This window comes from Physeter macrocephalus, chromosome 14 (genome assembly GCF_002837175.3).
Source record: "Physeter macrocephalus isolate SW-GA chromosome 14, ASM283717v5, whole genome shotgun sequence".
NCBI lineage: Eukaryota > Metazoa > Chordata > Mammalia > Artiodactyla > Physeteridae > Physeter > Physeter macrocephalus.
Genome location: NC_041227.1, coordinates 57379246 through 57398156, shown reverse-complemented (window position 1 = coordinate 57398156; position 18911 = coordinate 57379246). Strand labels below are relative to the sequence as shown.

Genomic DNA, 18911 nt, shown 5'->3' with positions numbered 1-18911 from the left:
TAAAAAACAGCTAGTTTACTATGAAATGTTATAACTGCAAATTGAATCTGAGAAAAAAATATACTCCTGAAATGAAACCAGGGTTGTGAAGAAAATAGTCAAGTCTTCCTAATCAGTAACTCAAATTAGTTTAACAGAAATTTGCCATACTTATATTCAGTCTCTTTCAACACTTGCATAATTTTTCAAGTTACTCTATGTGATAGACACAAAATAATAATTAAACAATTCAGGTCCCTATTTCCACTTAAAGTACTGTGGTTTCTTAATTTTTCTTTAACATCTTCAGTGATATTTAAATAGCTTGTACAATGTGATAACACAGGGAGGAGACACTGGACTAGAAGTCTCTTCAAATGGGCATTTATTCAAGCCCTCATGCTAACCCATTTTGTGATCATATTTTCTAACTGTAAAATTTCAAATAAGCTAATAACCCTTTTCTTTGAAAAGTGGTGACCTCTCCAAAACTATGTATACTCAGAATGTTATTACTAATTTTTTGACACAGGGAGCATTTTATTAGCAATACTTACAAGTGTAACCATTTTTCTCTTTACTTGTCATCTGTAATCTACTGATCTCCGGTCCAGTCAAACAGTCCTTTCACTGCCAGTTTGCCTGATTCATTCCTCTCTGGTTATTTTAAATAGTAGCATTGCTTTTGTTCTTACAACATCACTCATGGAGGTCCTGGCAAAAGCACATTCCCTCGGTCTCACATTAAATTTTTCTCTAAGTCTAGGCTTAGTGCAAATGCTCTTTCAGCCATGCACCTCACATATATTTTGCTTTTCAAAACAAACACTTCTCAAATTCCCCAAGTTTTCTGGGAAAGTAAATATCTTAAGATTCTGAAAGGCATAACTATCTGTGTAATATGGGAAGATCTAACATAATAAGTAGACAATCACCACTGAGAGTTTATAAAATCATGCCAGACCATAGATAAAATGACATCAAAACCTGGTATGGAAATTACTGTAGAGATTGAAACATAGGAGAAAGTCCATATCCCCGGTTCTGCTGAGTGAAGTTTCCAGTACGTGCCAGGCTTACCCGAGCCTTGTCACTGAGCCCTTCAAGTGTAAAATCATTTGTATAAGCTGGGAATGGCATGTGGTCCCCGATACCTGGCTACAATCCACTGACAGCACTTTTTCTAGGCCAGGTTCTGATGCACTGGAGAAGAGGCAGTCACGGGAAGGAGGCCTGGAGCATAAAACTCACCTACTCAGAGCGTACCAGGCCCCCCTTGGCTACAACACTGTGCAGGAAAGGGTTAAGGGAGCAGGCCTGGGCTGCTCAAACCCTGTACATTCCCAAGAAAGGCCTGTCCCCTCAGCTTGTCTTCTCAGAAGCCCTTGGCCAGCTTCTGGGAGTTGAGGTCTGAGCTCTTGGAACACAACGCCTGATAAGAGGGTTTTTATATGCCTGGGGCCACACGGCACCAGTGTGATCAGATGGTTTATGCCAACAGTGTGATTTCTAGTGAATACCTGTTTTTGCTCCAGGGAGCTGGAGTCTGTCACTTGAGTACTATGTCTATATGACTGACTCCCAATAAAAACGTTGGACCCCAAGTCTCGGGTAAGCTTTCCTGTGGACAACACTGAGCATGTGCTGTCACACACTGCCACTGGGAGAATGAAGCATGTTCCTGCGACTTCACTGGGAGAGGACACTCGGCAGCTTATGCTGGATTTTCCTGGACTTGGCCCCGTGTGTTCTTTACTTTTGCTGATTTTACTCTGTGTCCTTTTCCCTGTAATAAACCATAACTGCGAGAATACCAGTTTTTCTGACTCCTGTGGGTCCTTCTGGTGAATCACGGAGCCTGAGGGTGGTCTTGGGGACCCTCAACATGAACACCAACAACCTAATCTGAATATTTTAGCTCCATGTGCTTATTTGTGATTTAGAGACAGTTACTTTAATCAGAGAAGCCTTAGGCAAAGGATATTTTAAAAAGAGTGAAGGAGCAATTAGGAGGTACTGGCCCACATCCAGTAGCACCAATTCTTTGATGCCATTTCCTCGATATCTCTTAAATCTGTCCCCTTCTCTCCATCAACCTAATCTTGGCTGCCACCGGTTCTTATCAGACAACTGCAACAGCTTTCCTGACTACTTCCCTGCTCCATCCATTCCTCAGTTTGATGCCAGAGAGAGCCTTTAAAAAATACTCTATGTCACTTTCCTAATTAGAACTCTTCAGTGCTGTCTTACTGGCTACAGAGTGAAGTTCCAAATCCTTAACAGGCCTTGTGCACCTCAGAGCTTTCACGCACACCCTTGTTCAACAGAACCCCTGGCCCGCCCACCTTGTCCACTTAGCAACCCACCTTGTCCACTTAGCAACGAGCACACATGCTCCACGGGTCAGCTTAAAGGTCATTCCTTCAGTGACGCCATCCCTGATATCCCAAACTGGGTCAGATCTCTTTGACAGACTCTCATAGGATACCCTTTTCTTTTACCTTTGCAGCCTGCCGCCCTCTGCCCATGTCTATTTATGATATTATTCATAATCATTCAATGTTTGTCTTCTCCACTGGGGATAAGCTCTAGGAGGCAGGACAGAGCCTTTTTCTGCACCACTGTAACTCCAGCACTTTAACATTAGCACAGGGGTTGGCTCATAACAGATGCTCAAGAAATATCTGTTGACTGTTTGAGTCTTGGGAGATGAAGGTCTAGGAGACACAGAGAGGCGCTAAAAGCTCGAGACAAGAAGAGGTAGTCTGCATAATACCTGGTTTGTTATAACACTTTCTGGAATACTTTTTCAAAAAGCATCTGTACACACATATAAACTACCCCACAGAGCACATTAATAGAAAATACATATCTACGAAATGCAAACAGATTCGCAGACATAGAGAACAGACTTCACAAACGGGAGGGGGCTGGGGGAGGGAAGGATGGGGAATTTGGGATTAGCAGATGCAAACTAGTATATATATAGGATGGATAAACAACAAAGTCCTACTGTATAGCACAGGGAACTATATTCAATATCCTGTGATAAATCATAATGGAAAAGAATATGAAAAAGAATGTACATATATGTATAACTGAATCACTTTGTGTACAGCAGAAATTAACACAACATTGTAAATCAACTATGCTTCAATCAAAATTGAAAAAAATATATACATATTTTCATAAGCTGAAAGGACTGACCAATAATTGTAGGACAAATAGTTGTAAGAATCCATGGCTAAGGCATGCCACAATCACAGAGGATAGGAAGGGAAGGGAACTGCCCACGAACCGTGCTGAGTTTCTTCAAAGGGACTCAATGACACTGATTCAATAAGCATTCCTGTTTCTGGGAACGCATGCGCTGGATGAACTGGGGTATCTGCATATTTCAAGCATATACTGAGAGCCCACAGCCAGTGTTGAAGGGTGGCTGTCCATTTTGAAATTCTGTCTGGGTCCTGGCTGGCTAACTGCCACTAATAATGATTTCTGCCCTCTCGCTGTCACTGATATGTTGCCAATGTCTGAGGCTTGAAAGACTGGTCTGGCCCAGTCACTGCCAGGCCAGGCCATGGTCTCCTCCGGTCTAGCCTTTTCTCTGGCTCGGATCAAGGATGCCCTGTCCAGCCCCCGCCTTGGCTTCTGGGGCTCCTTAGAGAGCATCTGATCCATCTTCTCTCACCAAGCTGCCATTTCCTTGATAACACCCCTTGGGGGAGGCTATTAGATTTCTCAAATGTTTGCAGGAGTAAGAGGTAGCCATGTAGTTTGTGAATATCTCAATTATAAACATTTTCCTTACGCTAAACCAAAAGCTTTTTCTATTTGGATTTGGAACATTAAAGGCTACTCATTCTCAAAAAAAACACATCTGTTCAGACCAATGTCACACCTTTAAAAAAATATTTTCCCAGAGTGATTCTATTGATCTATTCTATTGATCTGAACTGCCCAGGTCATAAAAATATTTCCCAGTAAAGCAGTCACCCACCCATGGACAATGGAAATTTTACAAGGGAAAAAAAAAATCATGATTCCAAGGGAAGGGAGAAATCTTGTACATGGGGGAGGGGGAGAGAGTGTTTCAATTCTATTGCTGGTGTTTTATGTTATATTTCTTTATTAACATAAAAGCAGTTTTCTTCACATTTCTAATACTCTATTAAACCCCTGAAAAGCAACTGGAGATGGTGGAGAAGCAGGGGAAGAGAAAAGGAAATGTGTGTTGATGTATATAAACCCTGGAGTGAATCAGACTACAGGTATATCTTGATGTGACCCTCCCCAGCAGCTTCCTCTCTCCATCTTTCCTGAGGGCTAGTAGATATTCCCCCACTCAGAGAAGCCTTTGGATCTTCAAAGGCCTTTGATTCCTTCATACTGATCTTCTACATATTTACCTTATGAGTTTTTCAAAAGCTTCCTTTTCTTTCCGCAAAGCAGTGAGATAGCGTTGTTCCTCGGTTGAACCTCCGTATATAAGAAAGTAAACCCTGCAAGTTAAGACAGAACTCTTTTAGGCTGCAAACACATAATTTTTAATCCCTGAAAGGAAGAGCATGGCATTTGAAATCAGCAACCTAGAGTGTTCAAATAATAAATATTTGACTGAGAAGAAAATGTTCCATTAATCACACACTTACTAAAATTAAGCAGCCTAAACCCCACCTGTTAAAGGTCTCATTACCACATGGGTTTTTTTCTTCTTCTTCTTTCATCAAAAGGAGGAACAGAGTTTAGGTAAACACTGAAATATAACAAAGAGGGATAGAATAATTCTTTCCTCATAACTATAAACAAATCAGAAAACACAATCTTAGCGGCTTCTCTTTTTTCAATTTTTTTCTTTGCATCTCTGCCAAACAATCGTTTAAAAAGTTGGATGGTGGTTATAAAGGCCAGCTTATGAAAGTTCATGTTAGTGAAAAATAAACAAATGAAATCTATATGACCTTTATCTTCACAAGTAGTTTCTCAGTTCCTTTTTATTCATGTCTTAACAGAACTGAGTCATCACACATTTTATATAAACACACAGACAGAGAAGACATGGATTATATCAAGCTCCTCAAAAAATAATTTGACATATTCTTTTCTCTTAGAAAAGGCCAGCTTTCCTATCTTGTTGGTTGCTAAGAAGCTGAATGAAGCACCTCCTCTGCCCCTTTTCTTCACCTTCTATTAGAGACATTTTCCCTTTTTAGCCCTCGATTTTTCTTTTGGTCTTCATTTTCCTAGTTTATATTTCTTTGAAGTGCGGGCAGGGAAAAAACCATTGGCCAATGAGTCCAGAGACCTGAGCTCTTCCACGAATGTATCGTGTGGCCAAGGGCAAGTCATTCACCATTTCTGGGCCTCAGTTTCCCATTGATGGATCAAGTGGTTGAACTCTGAGGTCCTTTCTGGTTCTGACCTTTTGTTTCTAAATATCACACTATTCCATATTCAGGCAACAGAGAACTTTTGTGCACACAAGCTATCTCCAGTGTTGATCAACAGCAAAGTATGAAAAATTTATCAGCCTATAATTATTTCACCAGCTTTGTCTCATCTCTTCATCCTGCGTTATTTCTGGTCCACCTCCTCCATTCACCTCTACTCTGAAAGGTTGCATTCGTTAAACTGGCTAGAAAGGTTTCTTTTGGCTCTGCTTTTGGTTCAGGCTGAGTTCAGGATATTAACTTTGCCATTTATTTCCCTCAGATAATTGGAGAGCCAGAACACTATATTCTTTGGGAGGCATCATTTTCTCATCTGATATTTCTTGAAACTCAAGAAAACGTGGTACAATAATTCCCCAAATACTTTAGTTTTATGTGGCTGTAACTTAGTCACATTTTCAGATTTACAAGAAAGACGTTTTAGAATTATGAAATTTAGCTGAGTCATTACATTAACATTTGGTAAAAGTTAGGATATTGTAAATTTCTTAGGCTTGTTCAGAGATGGTGCCCCATAGGCTACAACTGATGCATAAAGAATATGGCACAGAACAGCAGAAGAGCAAGTAACAAGAAGGGGGGCATTCCCTCAGATTCCTGGATCCACTACAACATTCGACCTCCTTCCCATGTGTACTTCCCAGACTGGTACTTCCCAGAGTGATCAGAATGCCAAATAAGGTTTCATAAACTCAACCAACATCATAACAATGTAACGTTAAAGATAAGAAAGCCCATGGGCAACTGGTCTATCTGTGCTAAATCCTAAAGAACTGCGAAATTGAAGCCCATGAGATCGCAGTTCATATTCCTTACAACTTGCCTCAGGGGTTTCCCGGGCCGACTTGCCCTGTAAATTTCAAGCTGACGCACGAAGGTCAGCTCTGCGTCGTACAGGACCACGTATCTTGGCTCCACCTCGTGGAGCACCCGTGTTAGAGCATAGGGGTCGCTGCAGCCCAGGAGTGGGTGGATAATGGTGAGGGGGTCTTTCATGATTCCGTACGCGGCATCAGAGGACACGTTTAAATCAAACTCCTCGTGCTTAATTTCTTCTAAGCAGCTTTCGGGGCTACTGCTTAGGTCTCTCGGACAGCCCTCCTCGACACCCCCCTCCTCCTCCAGTTCTTCAGATTGTTGCATCATCTGAGTTAAAGTCAGCCTTGGTTTCTTCTTTTTGACAGCCCTCTCTTTGGCAGAAGCCCTGTCTTTGTTTCGGAGGCCTTTGGGCCTTTTGTTGGATTTCATAATTCTCTTTGAGCCATCCTCCTTCCTAAACCTCATCCACACGTCTTCAGCTTTGCTGTCCTTCTCAAAGGTTTTCCTGTAGAGCCTCAACAAGAAGGCCTCTGCTCCTACGGCGATGTACTCTCGCAGCTGGGAACAGGTCCTGTCATCACTTGCGCAAATGAGAACGTGTCCTAAAATTAGAAACAGCGTTATGTCCTGATTACCTCACTTGTCGCCCTACCCCATGCACCCCCTTGTCCCTTCCCCCCCAGAGACACAGCTCACCCCTTGGCGCTAAAGATACTTTACAATTTGTTTAAAAAGGGTCTCGGATGCTCGTCAAAGGCTTTCGCCTCTCTGGCAGGATTACTTAAATCTTCTGGGTAAAGGTGAAGCCAGAAATATTTAGTCTTACGAAAGTATACCTGTGGTATAATGGAGGCTTTAAAGAAGCTCTTTTTAATTAATAATTTTCCAGAGGATCTGGAAATAGATCTGGAAATACCAAAATAAATTCCAAATGGATTACACAGTCAAATGTTAAATGATACTTCATGAAAAAAAAGATGACTATTCTCCACCTCTCCATATGAGGATGATTTTCCAGGCTTACAAGCAATGGAAGAAATCTCAGAGAAGACTGATATCTGTGAGAAGATATCAACTGATCAATCAACTGACTGAGTCTATGAGAATAAAAAACTGCATTAAAAAAGCTAAAGACAGGCTGCTCCCAAGCCTTTTTAGATGGACCACATTTTGTCTATGGAATGTGCATCTCTAAATAAATCCACTTCTTGCCTAAAAAAAAAAGAAAAAAGCTAAAGACAAAAAACCAACTTTATGTAACTATGATAAATGTTAATATCTTTAATATATAAAAAGCTGATACAAACTGAGGACACGCTCTAAACCAGCAAAGGAAACTAAGACAATTCACAAAAGAAGAAATGCATCTGAGAAAAAACTGAGCTCCCCAAGCATCAAAATTTGAAACAAGATAACATTTTTCTCCAATCAAATGAATAAAATTGTTATACATACGTAATATGTGTAGATACACACACAAATATATACAGAATCTCCAGTCATTGCTAGCTGGGTGAAAAAAGATAAGCTCTTATACTTCCAAAAGAAACGAAAATTGATAAAAAACTTTCTATAAATCAATGGGGTAATATGTCTTGAGAACTTTAAAAATGTCAGTATCATTTGGCTCATTAATTCTATATCCAGAAATTATATCTACACTATAACTTTAACAATGTGAAACAGAAAATACACAAAAGAAAACCAGGAAGGAAATATGCCAATGTTAACAGTGGCTGCTAGATGTAATTTTTTCCCCTTCTTTACTCTTTATGCTTTTTTTCTAAGTACACATGTATGACTTTGGGTCTTAAATCACAGTACCATAAGTTCTGGGATAATATCACAGCATAATTACTCACATAAGGATTATGTGCTTGCCTTTATTGCTTTAAAGGAGTTCAAAGTCTCTCTCTCTCTCTCTCTCTCTCTCTCTCTCTCTATATATATATATATATATATTTTTTAACATCCTCACTGGAGCACAATTGCCCCACAATGGTGTGTCAGTTTCTGCTCCACAAGAAAGTGAATCAGCCACACACACACACATCCCCACGTCCCCTCCCTCCTGCGCCTCCCCCCAACACTCCCCATCCCACCCCTCCCTCCAGCTATCCATCCTACACTTGGTAGTGTGTATACATGTCCATGCCACTCTCTCACCTCGTCCCAGCCCACCCCTCCCCCTCCCCATGTCCCCAAGTCCACTCTCCATGTCTGCGCCTCCACTCCTGTCCTGTCCCTTGGTTCCTCAGATCCGCCCCTTTTTCTTTCTTTTTTCTATATTCCACACACAGGCGCCAGCACACGGCACCTGCTCCTCTCCCTCCGACCCACTTCACCCTGCATGACAGACTCCAGGGCCATCCACCCACCACAAACAGCTCAACTTCGTCTCCTCCCGTGGCTGAGCGACACTCCATTGTGTATATGTGCCACATACTCCCCTGAATGGATACTTTTTAAAATTTAGTTTTATTTTCTATCTGGTTTTATTTTTAAAACTTAATTCAGGTTCAGTCTACAGTTCAGGTTCAGTCTACTAGTGTACTTGTGTTTGAAGAGAGTAGCCCCAAAACTTGCAATTTTTTTAGCACTAGGTCAAAGTCATTCCATAATACAGTTGAGGCTTCTTTGAAAAGACACTTGCTAAGAACCTAAAACTTAAGCCCATTAGCTTTCTCCTTGAGGATTCCAAATTTAAAGCCTGGTGAATATATATGTTGAGATTTTGCTGCATCTTTTTTTTTTTTAATTGAAGTATAGTTGATTTACAATGTTCTGTGAATTTCTGCTGTACAGCAAAGTGATTCAGTTATACACACACACACACACACACACACACACACACACACACACACACACACACCCACATTCTTTTTTATATTCTTTTCCATTACGGTTTATCACAGGAAACTGAATATAGTTCCTTGTGCTATACAGTAGGACCTTGTTGTTTTTATCCATTCTATATATAATAGTTGATTAGCTGCATCTTTAAATAGAAGTCCTGAGAACCCAACCAGTAAAACAACCTGCTTTCATGAATATACAATGATTCAACCTGGAGAAAATCACATCAAATGAACAGATAGGCACTTGTCACTAAGATTTCAGTGTTCATGTGGCACTTTCTCTTCTACATTTGATAAAGATAATAGTATAAATTATTTGTAAAGAGCTAATCAAAAAGACTCATTTGCTAGATTTTGAACGCAAATATCATCATCTCCTTTTTTCCTACCTGGACCACCAAGGGCTTCACTCTCCTTATTCTCTGCCTCAATTTCTTTCAATACTTCCGAGAGTGCCTCCCATTTTGGGTTGCTTTCTAGGAGCAGTTCCTTTCTTGTTTCTGTATAGAAATAAAAGATAACCTCATTCTATGTGATAATATTTATCTATAAAGTATTCCAAAGGCTTTTAAAACAACAGATAACACAGGCATCATTCCATAAACCCACTCCTTTGAGCTTCCTTCATAATACTCTATAGACAGAATCTGCTTCTTTGAGAAAGGTCTCCTTATGGTCTAAATGAAGACACTTCAAACCAACATTAACACAGGTTCCATAATGCCTTGAGAGAAAGTGATATGCGTGGTCACCAATAAGAGATCATTATGTGTTAGCTGTCAACTGTGACATTATATATAAACTGCTACACAAAATAAAGGACTTGGTATTTATTATTTCTAAAATCCCCAAGATTTTCACAATCCTGAACATGGGATATAAGCAGACAACAATAAAACTTTTAGTTCTGTAAGTATGCAAACATATTACTAATGTATTTAATTAAGTTTTGAAATAGACCTTTGAACTAGGCAGAAAGTAAACATTAACCCTATCCCATGCTTTAAAAAACCAACGATGTTTATTATACCTACTAGATGAGTGTGGAATAAAACCCATTATTTGCCTCATTCTGGTATTTATGTCCCCTAAAAGCTAAAAGGGATGTTAAAACGTCCCACTAAGACTTCAAGTGCCCAAATAGTAATTATTCCGAAGTTAAAAAAAAAATCTATAATTCTTATGTAGTAGTAAGAATACTCTTTTTTGCGTTACGTCTTAGTTGCAGTGTGCAGGATCTTTCGTTGCAGCACGCGGGCTCTTCACTGTGGTGCGCGGGATTCTCTCTAGTTGTGGTGCGGGGTTTTTCTCTCTCTAGTTGTGGCACGCGGGCTCCAGAGCACATGGACTCTGTAGTTGGCGGCACACAGGCTCATTGGTTGAGGTGTGCGAGCTCAGTTGTGGCACACAGGCTTAGTTGCCCCGCGGCATGTGGGAATCTTAGTTCCCTGACCAGGGACTGAACCTGAGTCCCTTGCATTGGAAGGCGGATTCTTTACCAGTGGACCACCAGGGAAGTCCTAGCAAGAATACTCTTGATTGATATTTGGCATTTGTTATTTGGAATCTCCTGGCAATGAATCCATACCAAATACTTTTACCATACATTATATATGTTACATATAACATATAATTAACATGCAGTTACACATTCTTCACACAGCCGAAGGAGATTTGAAGTTATACTGTAACTTGATAAGCATTTCCACACCAATTACTTAAATAAAAGACACGTTTGAAGACTTAAGCATACAAGATACCTTGCTCTTCTTTAATCTCCAGCTTTTCAGGCAGTTTGCCTTTTTTACTCATTTTGGCATCTGGAACATGATAAACCCTTGCTCGAGCATTTACAAACATTGAGGTGCTGGAGTCAAGAAACAACCAACCTAATAAGAAAAGTTTAAAAAAAAAGCCTTCAATTTATAGTTTACTTCAGAGAATCTCTGAAGGTCACATGACCTGTTTATCAACCGGTCACCAGCTTATTCATCTCCCAACCACACCTTCTCCCTTGTTATGGCCTCTGTCACTGATTGGCTAGACTGTGGTTTTCAAAGTGCAGCCTATAGACCCCTGGGGGCCCCCAAGGTGTTTTTTTGGGGGGAAGGGGGGTCTGTGACCTCAAAACTACTCTCATAATAATACTAACTCATTATTTGACTTTTTTCCACTGTGTTAACATTTCCAATAATGGTGCAAAAGCATCGGCGGGTATCGCTGCTGGTGCCCAAGCACAGATGAAGGCAGTGGAACCAAAGCGTACTAGCAGTCAATATGTTCCTCAATGCTATGCATTTGTAGTTTATTACTCAAGAATATTCCTGGTGAAGCAGTTAAGAAATATTATTTGTATTAAATCTTGGCCCCAGGGCTCCTGGACCACACTTTAAAAACACTGGTTTAGCCAGACAGTGACAAAGATCACGGTAGTGGGGGAAGGATGTGACTGGTAGAAAAACAAGATGGTGGACAGCTGCGTATGTATGTTTCCCTACAAACCTCTTCTTCTCATTCTTCACCACTTCAGCTGATGAAACTCCATATTCCCTTTCTGTTTCTTCAGGGAATATTAATTTTAAGTTCATAACAACTAAACTTCCAGAACACAACCTATTTCTAAGTTGGGGACTGCCTGTGACATACACAGTCTTTTCTAGAAATAAAATTGCTTGGAATGGATATGAATATTATTATACAGAACAGAAGTAGGTGGAAACATTAGCTATCAATAAAACCTACATCCTTGTGCTATGAACATAAAACATAATTTGAAATCTTAGTATACCATGTAGCTGAATATAGGACTCCCCACACCTGATTCCCCCCCAAAATCCAGTACTTTATTCAAATGAGCTCTTAAGATAATATTAGTATTTTTATCTCCCACCTGAATTCTGACCAAATGCCTTCTCTGTTGCTCTGAGAGATTCCAGAAGATTAAGAAATGTGATGCAATCATACTGAGAGAGATATTGCAGCAAAGTTCGTAATATCTTCAAATCCTGAACCAAGGATTTAGTCTTGGCTCCAAGCTGATGCCACAAAGGATCCAGATAATGGCGGATTGTCTAAAACAAGAAAAAAATTAGGACTGCTAAAAGACGTTCAATATAGCTATAATTAATACAGATTATACTTTCAACGAACATTATCCCTTGTATACATAAAAATGGTTAAAATGGTAAACTTTGTTATGTATATTTTGCCACAATAATAAAACATTATCTCCCAAGGAAGTGGATAGAAAATTTAAGTTCATAAGATTCTAATAATAATGTTTAATTTTTCAAACATAAAGCAGAGTGTCATCACTAGAATCTTTATGATCAGATAGAGTCAATTCATAGTTACCCATATTTACATTATTAGGAGAAAAAAGGCCTGATAAACATCAGATGATCAATGATTTGCTTTTATGAAGAATGAAAGCATGTAGCTCAGATACATTCAATTTCTGCCAAGTTTGGTCGAGACCCCATCCTGGGTGGATAGAGATGTGAGATCCAGCTGCACGAGGAAGCAGAGCACATAAACTAGGGAAACTACATGGAATCAAATTAAATAACAGTGGACCTTAGTCTGTTGGTATAATAAAATATTTAGTTTTTTTCTTTAAGTGTGATTCATGTATGGGAAAATATTTGTTAAATTAACAACTAACTAAATTTGAATACTTTTTAAGATCCTGAAAAGTTGCCTAAAACACAGAACAGCTTTATGTATATACTATGTAGGTATCTACATATCCACAGGTATATATATATGCACGTTTCCTTCACAAGCTGATTCTGTAACTAAGAGGGATAAGGTAGCATGATTTGGAAGCAGTTTCACTACATGGCATCTTATCTAACATATTTAATACTGAGCAGGAGTAATATATATTTGGATGACCAAATAATCTATTGTCCAAACTGGAACTCTTGTGAAAATGAAATGATACTATTAATAATTACTCCAGTATAACAGGCAGATAGTGGGACTGTCCTAGATAAACTGGGACATATAACTCTTTTGTATATCATCTTTTGTAAAAATCATCTACATGCCTCTTTTGTAAAATCATCTACAAATTTTCTAACAAGTGCAAATTATGTCTATATTTTGCTTTGGTTACTAAAAGAACACCTAAGACAATACTTCGACTTTCACTGGCCAGGTGATGATAAACAGAAATTTAGTGCAAAACGTATCTGGTTATATTTTGGTTTTCTAGGGACATATACATTCTACTAAAAGAATGTAAGAGGTTTTTTTTTTTTGGTATACCATGCACTAAATTATAATAAACTCTACTTTAAAAACAGAGGCACACAACACATGGAATTACTTTTATGTATCATTATTTCACGGTTAAATGACTTTGGAAGAATCAGAAAAATGAGGACTTAAATTTTCCTTTTTAGAAATCAATATGCATTACTTCCAGTGACAAAGAGGTTGATTGAGAGTTTGAAAGAAAAGAACTTGTTCTACCAAAATATGAAAAAAAAAGCTGCCTGGAATTTTTTAAAAGTCAGCATCTTCTGTATGTACAATTCAATCTTAGACATTTACATATCGGAATTAATATTGATCTATGATGAAAAAATTAGTTAGATAAAAATTCCTTGCACTAAAGTCTTACCATTTTCTCAATTCAGAATGTAATTTTAAGACAGAGCAAGTTTCACATTCCTCAGTAATCAAAACTCATCCAAATTATTTTTATTCCAAATAAGAGATCATAAATTTTTAAGGATTCTTATGTAAACTCTTCTATCTGTAGCTATCCAAATGCTGCCATTTCAGAGCAAAAGTTTATTCATTGTCCTCTTACATATACTTAAAATAAGAGATAATCACCATATAACTACACAAATCAGAGTTGTGCTTATATGCCAATCAATGTATTCTACTACAAATTACTCTCCAGTAAACCAAAGAAACTATACTTTAAATCACCTCCAATTTAATTTTAAAATAACAGCAAATTCCTATTAAGAACATTGTAAATATTAAAATAACTTGCATTCTTAAAAATTACAACATAACAAATGGTGCTTAAAAAGGAAAAGAAATAAGAGTACCTTGTCAAAAGGTTTTCCAATAGCATTTTCTAAAGATAAATCTTCAACTTCAAGCGACGGGTTATGGCATTTCAGTTCCTTTAGACATGCATTTAGAATGTCCAGAATAGCAGTCTGTATAGCAAGCATGGCAGGTGTCATAGAAACATGAATTTCTACGACTTCGGGTTTATGCTGTTCTAAAAATGAGTTTACTGCTACATGGAACCTAAAGAGACAAACATTTTTCAAATATTTTCTAGAGTTGCAAGAGCTATGTGTTTCTGGTCTCAGTTTAATACTCTAATAGCTTTTTGTAACTGCAATTAAGAAACAAAACGGAAAGCCAAATGACAGTGTTTTCAGGAATACTTTCAACCGCTATGAATGGAAGTATTACTCAAATAAGGCAGGGATCAGCAAATTATGGTCTGCGCTAAACCCAGTGCCTGTTTTTACAAATAGTCTTATTGGCATGCAGCCACGCCCATTGTTTATGTATTGTCTATGGCTGCTTTCACACTGTCACAGCAGAGTTGAATAATTGTGACAGGTGCATGGCCTGCAAAGCCTAAAATATTTACTCTCTGGCCCTTTACAGTAAAAGTATGTCAATCCCTGAAGTAAGGTATAATCAAAAAAGGAAAAAGACTGCAATAACTACTCTCAAATACCATGCAGTATAACCAAAATACATATTAGCATAGGTTGCAATATGTTTTGAAAATTGATACCTTATGTTTTTCCTAGAAATTTACATAAATTTTTCAAAATCTTGGTGCTTTATTTCCCTCAAAGTGGAAGTTGGAATCTTAGCCAGTAAATCTGCAATTCACCTAAAGCTGTTGTGTATGTGAGCCTCTAGATCCCTGGGCGGTTTCACTAAATGTACAAGAAAGTGATAGCCCTGGGCTACCAGAAAAATAACTATCAAATCTCTCTCTCCTGTTGAAAGAATCACAAATGTGGTGACCATTTATTTATATTTGGATGTACTTGTTATGAACCTGACTAGTGTGTATCAAGTGCAATGACAGTAAATTTTACATTATAGTGCAAAATTAAATTACGTCAGGTTTTCTCGCAGAAACTGGTCACATAATGCTATTTACCTTGGCCACAGATACAGCTTCCTTACGAAAAGATTTCTCATCACTCTCTCCACATGACAAAAGCCGGTGTCAAAGGCAATAGCGTTGTCTGTGAAAGCTTTAATAAAACCATGTTTGTTTTTCTGTCGGAAGAGGCGCAAGATGAATGCTTCTTGACAAGACTCGATTATTCTGTGAGCTCTGTACACCAAGATGCCTGGGCGGGGTGTGAGGGGGGAGGAGGGTGGGAATCATAATTTAAAGTACAGAAAAGACATGTCATCTTCATGCTCGCTTTCATTGATTCATCACAGTTTTCTTGACTGCCTATTTGAGCATGGGCAAGCTCTGTTTGAGGTTGGGGATACAGCCATGAACAAAACACGTAAAGCTGTCCTGTGGCATTTACAATAAACAATACAAATAAGTAAAATATGTAGTAGGTTAGAAGGTATAAGTGCTGAGGAGAAAAAACGATCAGAGGAAGAAAAGAGGGAGTATGTGCGAGGGGTGGTAGTTTGCAATTTTCTTATTTAATCTTTTTAAAAATTGAAGTACAGTTGACGTACAATATAAGTTACAGATGTACGATATAGTGATTCACAATTTTTAAAGGTTATACTTCATTTATAGTTATTATAAAATATTGGCTATACTCCCCGTGTTGTACAATATAGCCTTGTGGCTTATAATAGATTGTACCTCTTACTTCCCTACCCCTATCTGGCCCCTCCCCTTCCCTCTCCCCACTGGTAAGCACTCATTTGTTCTCTATATTTGTGGGTCTGCTTCTTTTTTGTTATATTCACTAGTTTGTTGTATTTTTTAGAGTTTGCAATTTTAGATAGGGTGACCTCACTGAGGTCTTAAGTGAGTAAAGCCTGGATGGAGATGAGGAGGTGAGCCTTGTGACCATGTGGGCCAAGGGAGTTCTGGGCAAGGGAATGATAAGAGCAAAGGTCCTGGGGTGGGGCATGTCTGGCCTGATGGAGGAAGAATTTCTGAAAGCAAAGCAGGTCACTCATTCTTTTATATATGAATCAGATGTGAACTATGCAAAATAGCTGCCTTTCAGAAGTTTGGGCAACATCTCCATCACTTATTAGAAGAATTCAACTTTCAGAATCAAAGTGTACTCAACTGAAAGGTAAATTAGTCCATCTGAAATAAAAATCTTTAATGAATATGCTTAAAACATCTGTTTTGTGGGGTGGATGTGATAATGACACCCCTGAATCACAAAAACAAGGACAATCATACGTGCTTCGTTAATTATAAAATTAGAGTACTGGACCAGACGATCTCTCACACGTATGTATGATATACACATGCCATTGTGGTGCAGTGGGATTCATGGAAAATTAGGGAGAGACATGAGATGACTGACATAAGAGTGCACAGATGTCATTTCTGGATCAAAAACTCAATTATTCTATGACAACTCTCAGTCTTTTAGACCTAAACCAAGCCAGTTACCATATATATTTGCTATAAATGCACTCGCATGTTTTTGCTCCCATTCTCATCGCTCCTAGGATCTGGAAAATGACACCAATAGTAACACAAGACTCCTAGTAGTTCAATAGACTCAATTCAGATTCTACTATTTTGGTGTTTAAATTTTAGATTGAGGTGGATGGAGCTAAAATTTATTCTAGCTAAGCAAATTGTTTTTCAAATATGGTAAAAATTAACAGTGCTATTTAGGACTTTGTAGACAAAAGATTTTCAATAACACCAGTATGTGTACATAACTAATCTACTGCTCATAAAATATTCCATACCTAGCAGGTAGGTTTTTCCAAGTACTCCATTGGGCCAGTTGCTGTCCTGGACTGAAATATGACAAAGTTAGAAATAATAAAAATGGACTTCTAAAGAAAAGGTGAATCTCAAGTTAAGAAAATGGTGTGCTCCAAAAGGTTGTCATTTCTTTTGGAATCTAGAAGAAGGAGGAGAAGAGAACTAATATTCCATCCTGGGCACCGGGGTTAGGTACTTTTATAGACTTTTATTTCATTGAATCCTCACAACAACTCTATGGGGTAGGTATTACTATGAGACCAGGAAAAGGAAGCAACTTGACCAAGGTCACTTTGCAAGTAAACGGCAGACCAAAGGTTCCAAATCATGAGTGTCTGAGAACAAAGCCATGTCCTTCCTGTTAAGTGACATCATCTGAGGACCACACCACCCCCTTTAAAAAAATACAAGCAGGTTAGGTTTCTGAGGCAATTCTACTCCCACATTTTTATGCTCCCACAACACTTTGTATCTCATGCTGCACTGTAATTACTTCTTTACACCTGTCTCCTCCACTAAATGCCTGAGGACCAGAACATCATAAGTAGTAATCAGAGAATGCTTACTATGTGCCATGCGTGATGCTAAGAATTTTACATACATTATCTCAGTTCATCCTCACAATAATCCTAGGAGGAAGGTACTATTATTGTCTCCAATTTACAGATGCGAAAACCGAGTCATACAGAAATGAAGAAACTTGCCCAAGGTCACACAGCTGGCAGCTGGTGAAGGTGAGCTCAAACCCAGAAGCCACCTAACTCAGGAGAGCACCCTACCGTCCTGTCATCTTTCTGTCTTCAGCACCTACCTCATTCCTGCCAAATAAGGGACGGTCAGTAAACGAAACGTTTACTAACATTTAATGTTAATAATGTTGAATGAATATAAAGCTGAATTACAGCACTGGGTACACAAATCTAACATGTAACTTTTTTTTAAAGTTTCCCACAGAAAGTGTGTTCTGAGTTCTATTTAGAGACGTCAGGATCTGTTTTAACAATGAAAGCATCCTCCTGCCCCATTCTTGTGAAAGTACAATCTGGGGAGATATTTTCACAGTTCTCCCACTATTGAGGAGTTGTGTTGGCAGGGATGCCTAGGGTGGGGTATGGTGGTGACATTGGGTAGTGACAGGGGAACAAGTTAGGGCTGGTACATTCAAGATTTTCTACGGGGTTACATGCTTCCGGGACACTCTGGTCCGTAAGAGCTATGGTGAAAGTTCCTACAGGGGCTGGGGGGGTGGAGGGGGTAGAGGATGATCCCAGGGAGTGTAGCATTTGAAGGAATTCGTTTCTGCCACTCATTTACATTTCATTCAGCCAAGCAGCAGTAACAGCTCCAGCTTCATTAGTGGCTGGGACTTGATCAGAAACAGGAATGGCATTTTGCACTTTTTAATTAGGAACTACCTATAAACTATACTTTGGATATTTCTTTGATTCAGATTGCTCTCTGCCTAATTAGGTTTAAGTGTTACTGGGAGACACAGAGTAATACTGACATCTAGTGGTCATTTCAATACATTTTTTTTTTTTTCGTTTTATCAACTGAAAAAATAAGGAAACAAAGCTAAATTTATAAGAAAGCAGCAAACAGTAAAAGACTTTACAATGTATCAAGATTTCTGGTTATAAAGAGCCAATTTTTTGCTATTATTTATGATTTACTATGTACCAGGCAGTATACTAAGCAATTATTTATTTTACCTCATTTAATCCTTGATAACTTTACAAGGCACTATTTTCTCAATTTAAGCAATGAGAAAACTGAGGCTTGTGAAAATTAAGTACAGTAGCTTGCATGTAAGCAGTGGCATTACCCTTCAAAGTCAAGTGAGTCTGACCTCAGCTGTAC

At 38.7% G+C, this 18911-nt stretch overlaps 1 protein-coding gene across 2 annotated transcripts in view; it reads right to left on the bottom strand.

Annotated features, from left to right (window-relative positions):
* Positions 1-18911, bottom strand: part of ERCC4 (ERCC excision repair 4, endonuclease catalytic subunit) — a 34878-nt gene that overhangs the window by 9042 nt on the left and 6925 nt on the right. Inside the window, exons 3-10 of one of the 2 annotated variants that reach the window (XM_028499029.2) lie at positions 17033-17083; positions 15270-15465; positions 14179-14386; positions 11997-12177; positions 10867-10995; positions 9496-9606; positions 6253-6850; positions 4389-4481 (exon numbers count right to left, since the gene is read on the bottom strand). In XM_028499029.2, coding sequence (XP_028354830.1) covers positions 4389-4481; positions 6253-6850; positions 9496-9606; positions 10867-10995; positions 11997-12177; positions 14179-14386; positions 15270-15465; positions 17033-17083 — 1567 coding nt within the window. The remainder of the gene's footprint in view (positions 1-4388; positions 4482-6252; positions 6851-9495; positions 9607-10866; positions 10996-11996; positions 12178-14178; positions 14387-15269; positions 15466-17032; positions 17084-18911) is intronic. The other variant, XM_007108461.3, reaches the window with a different exon arrangement.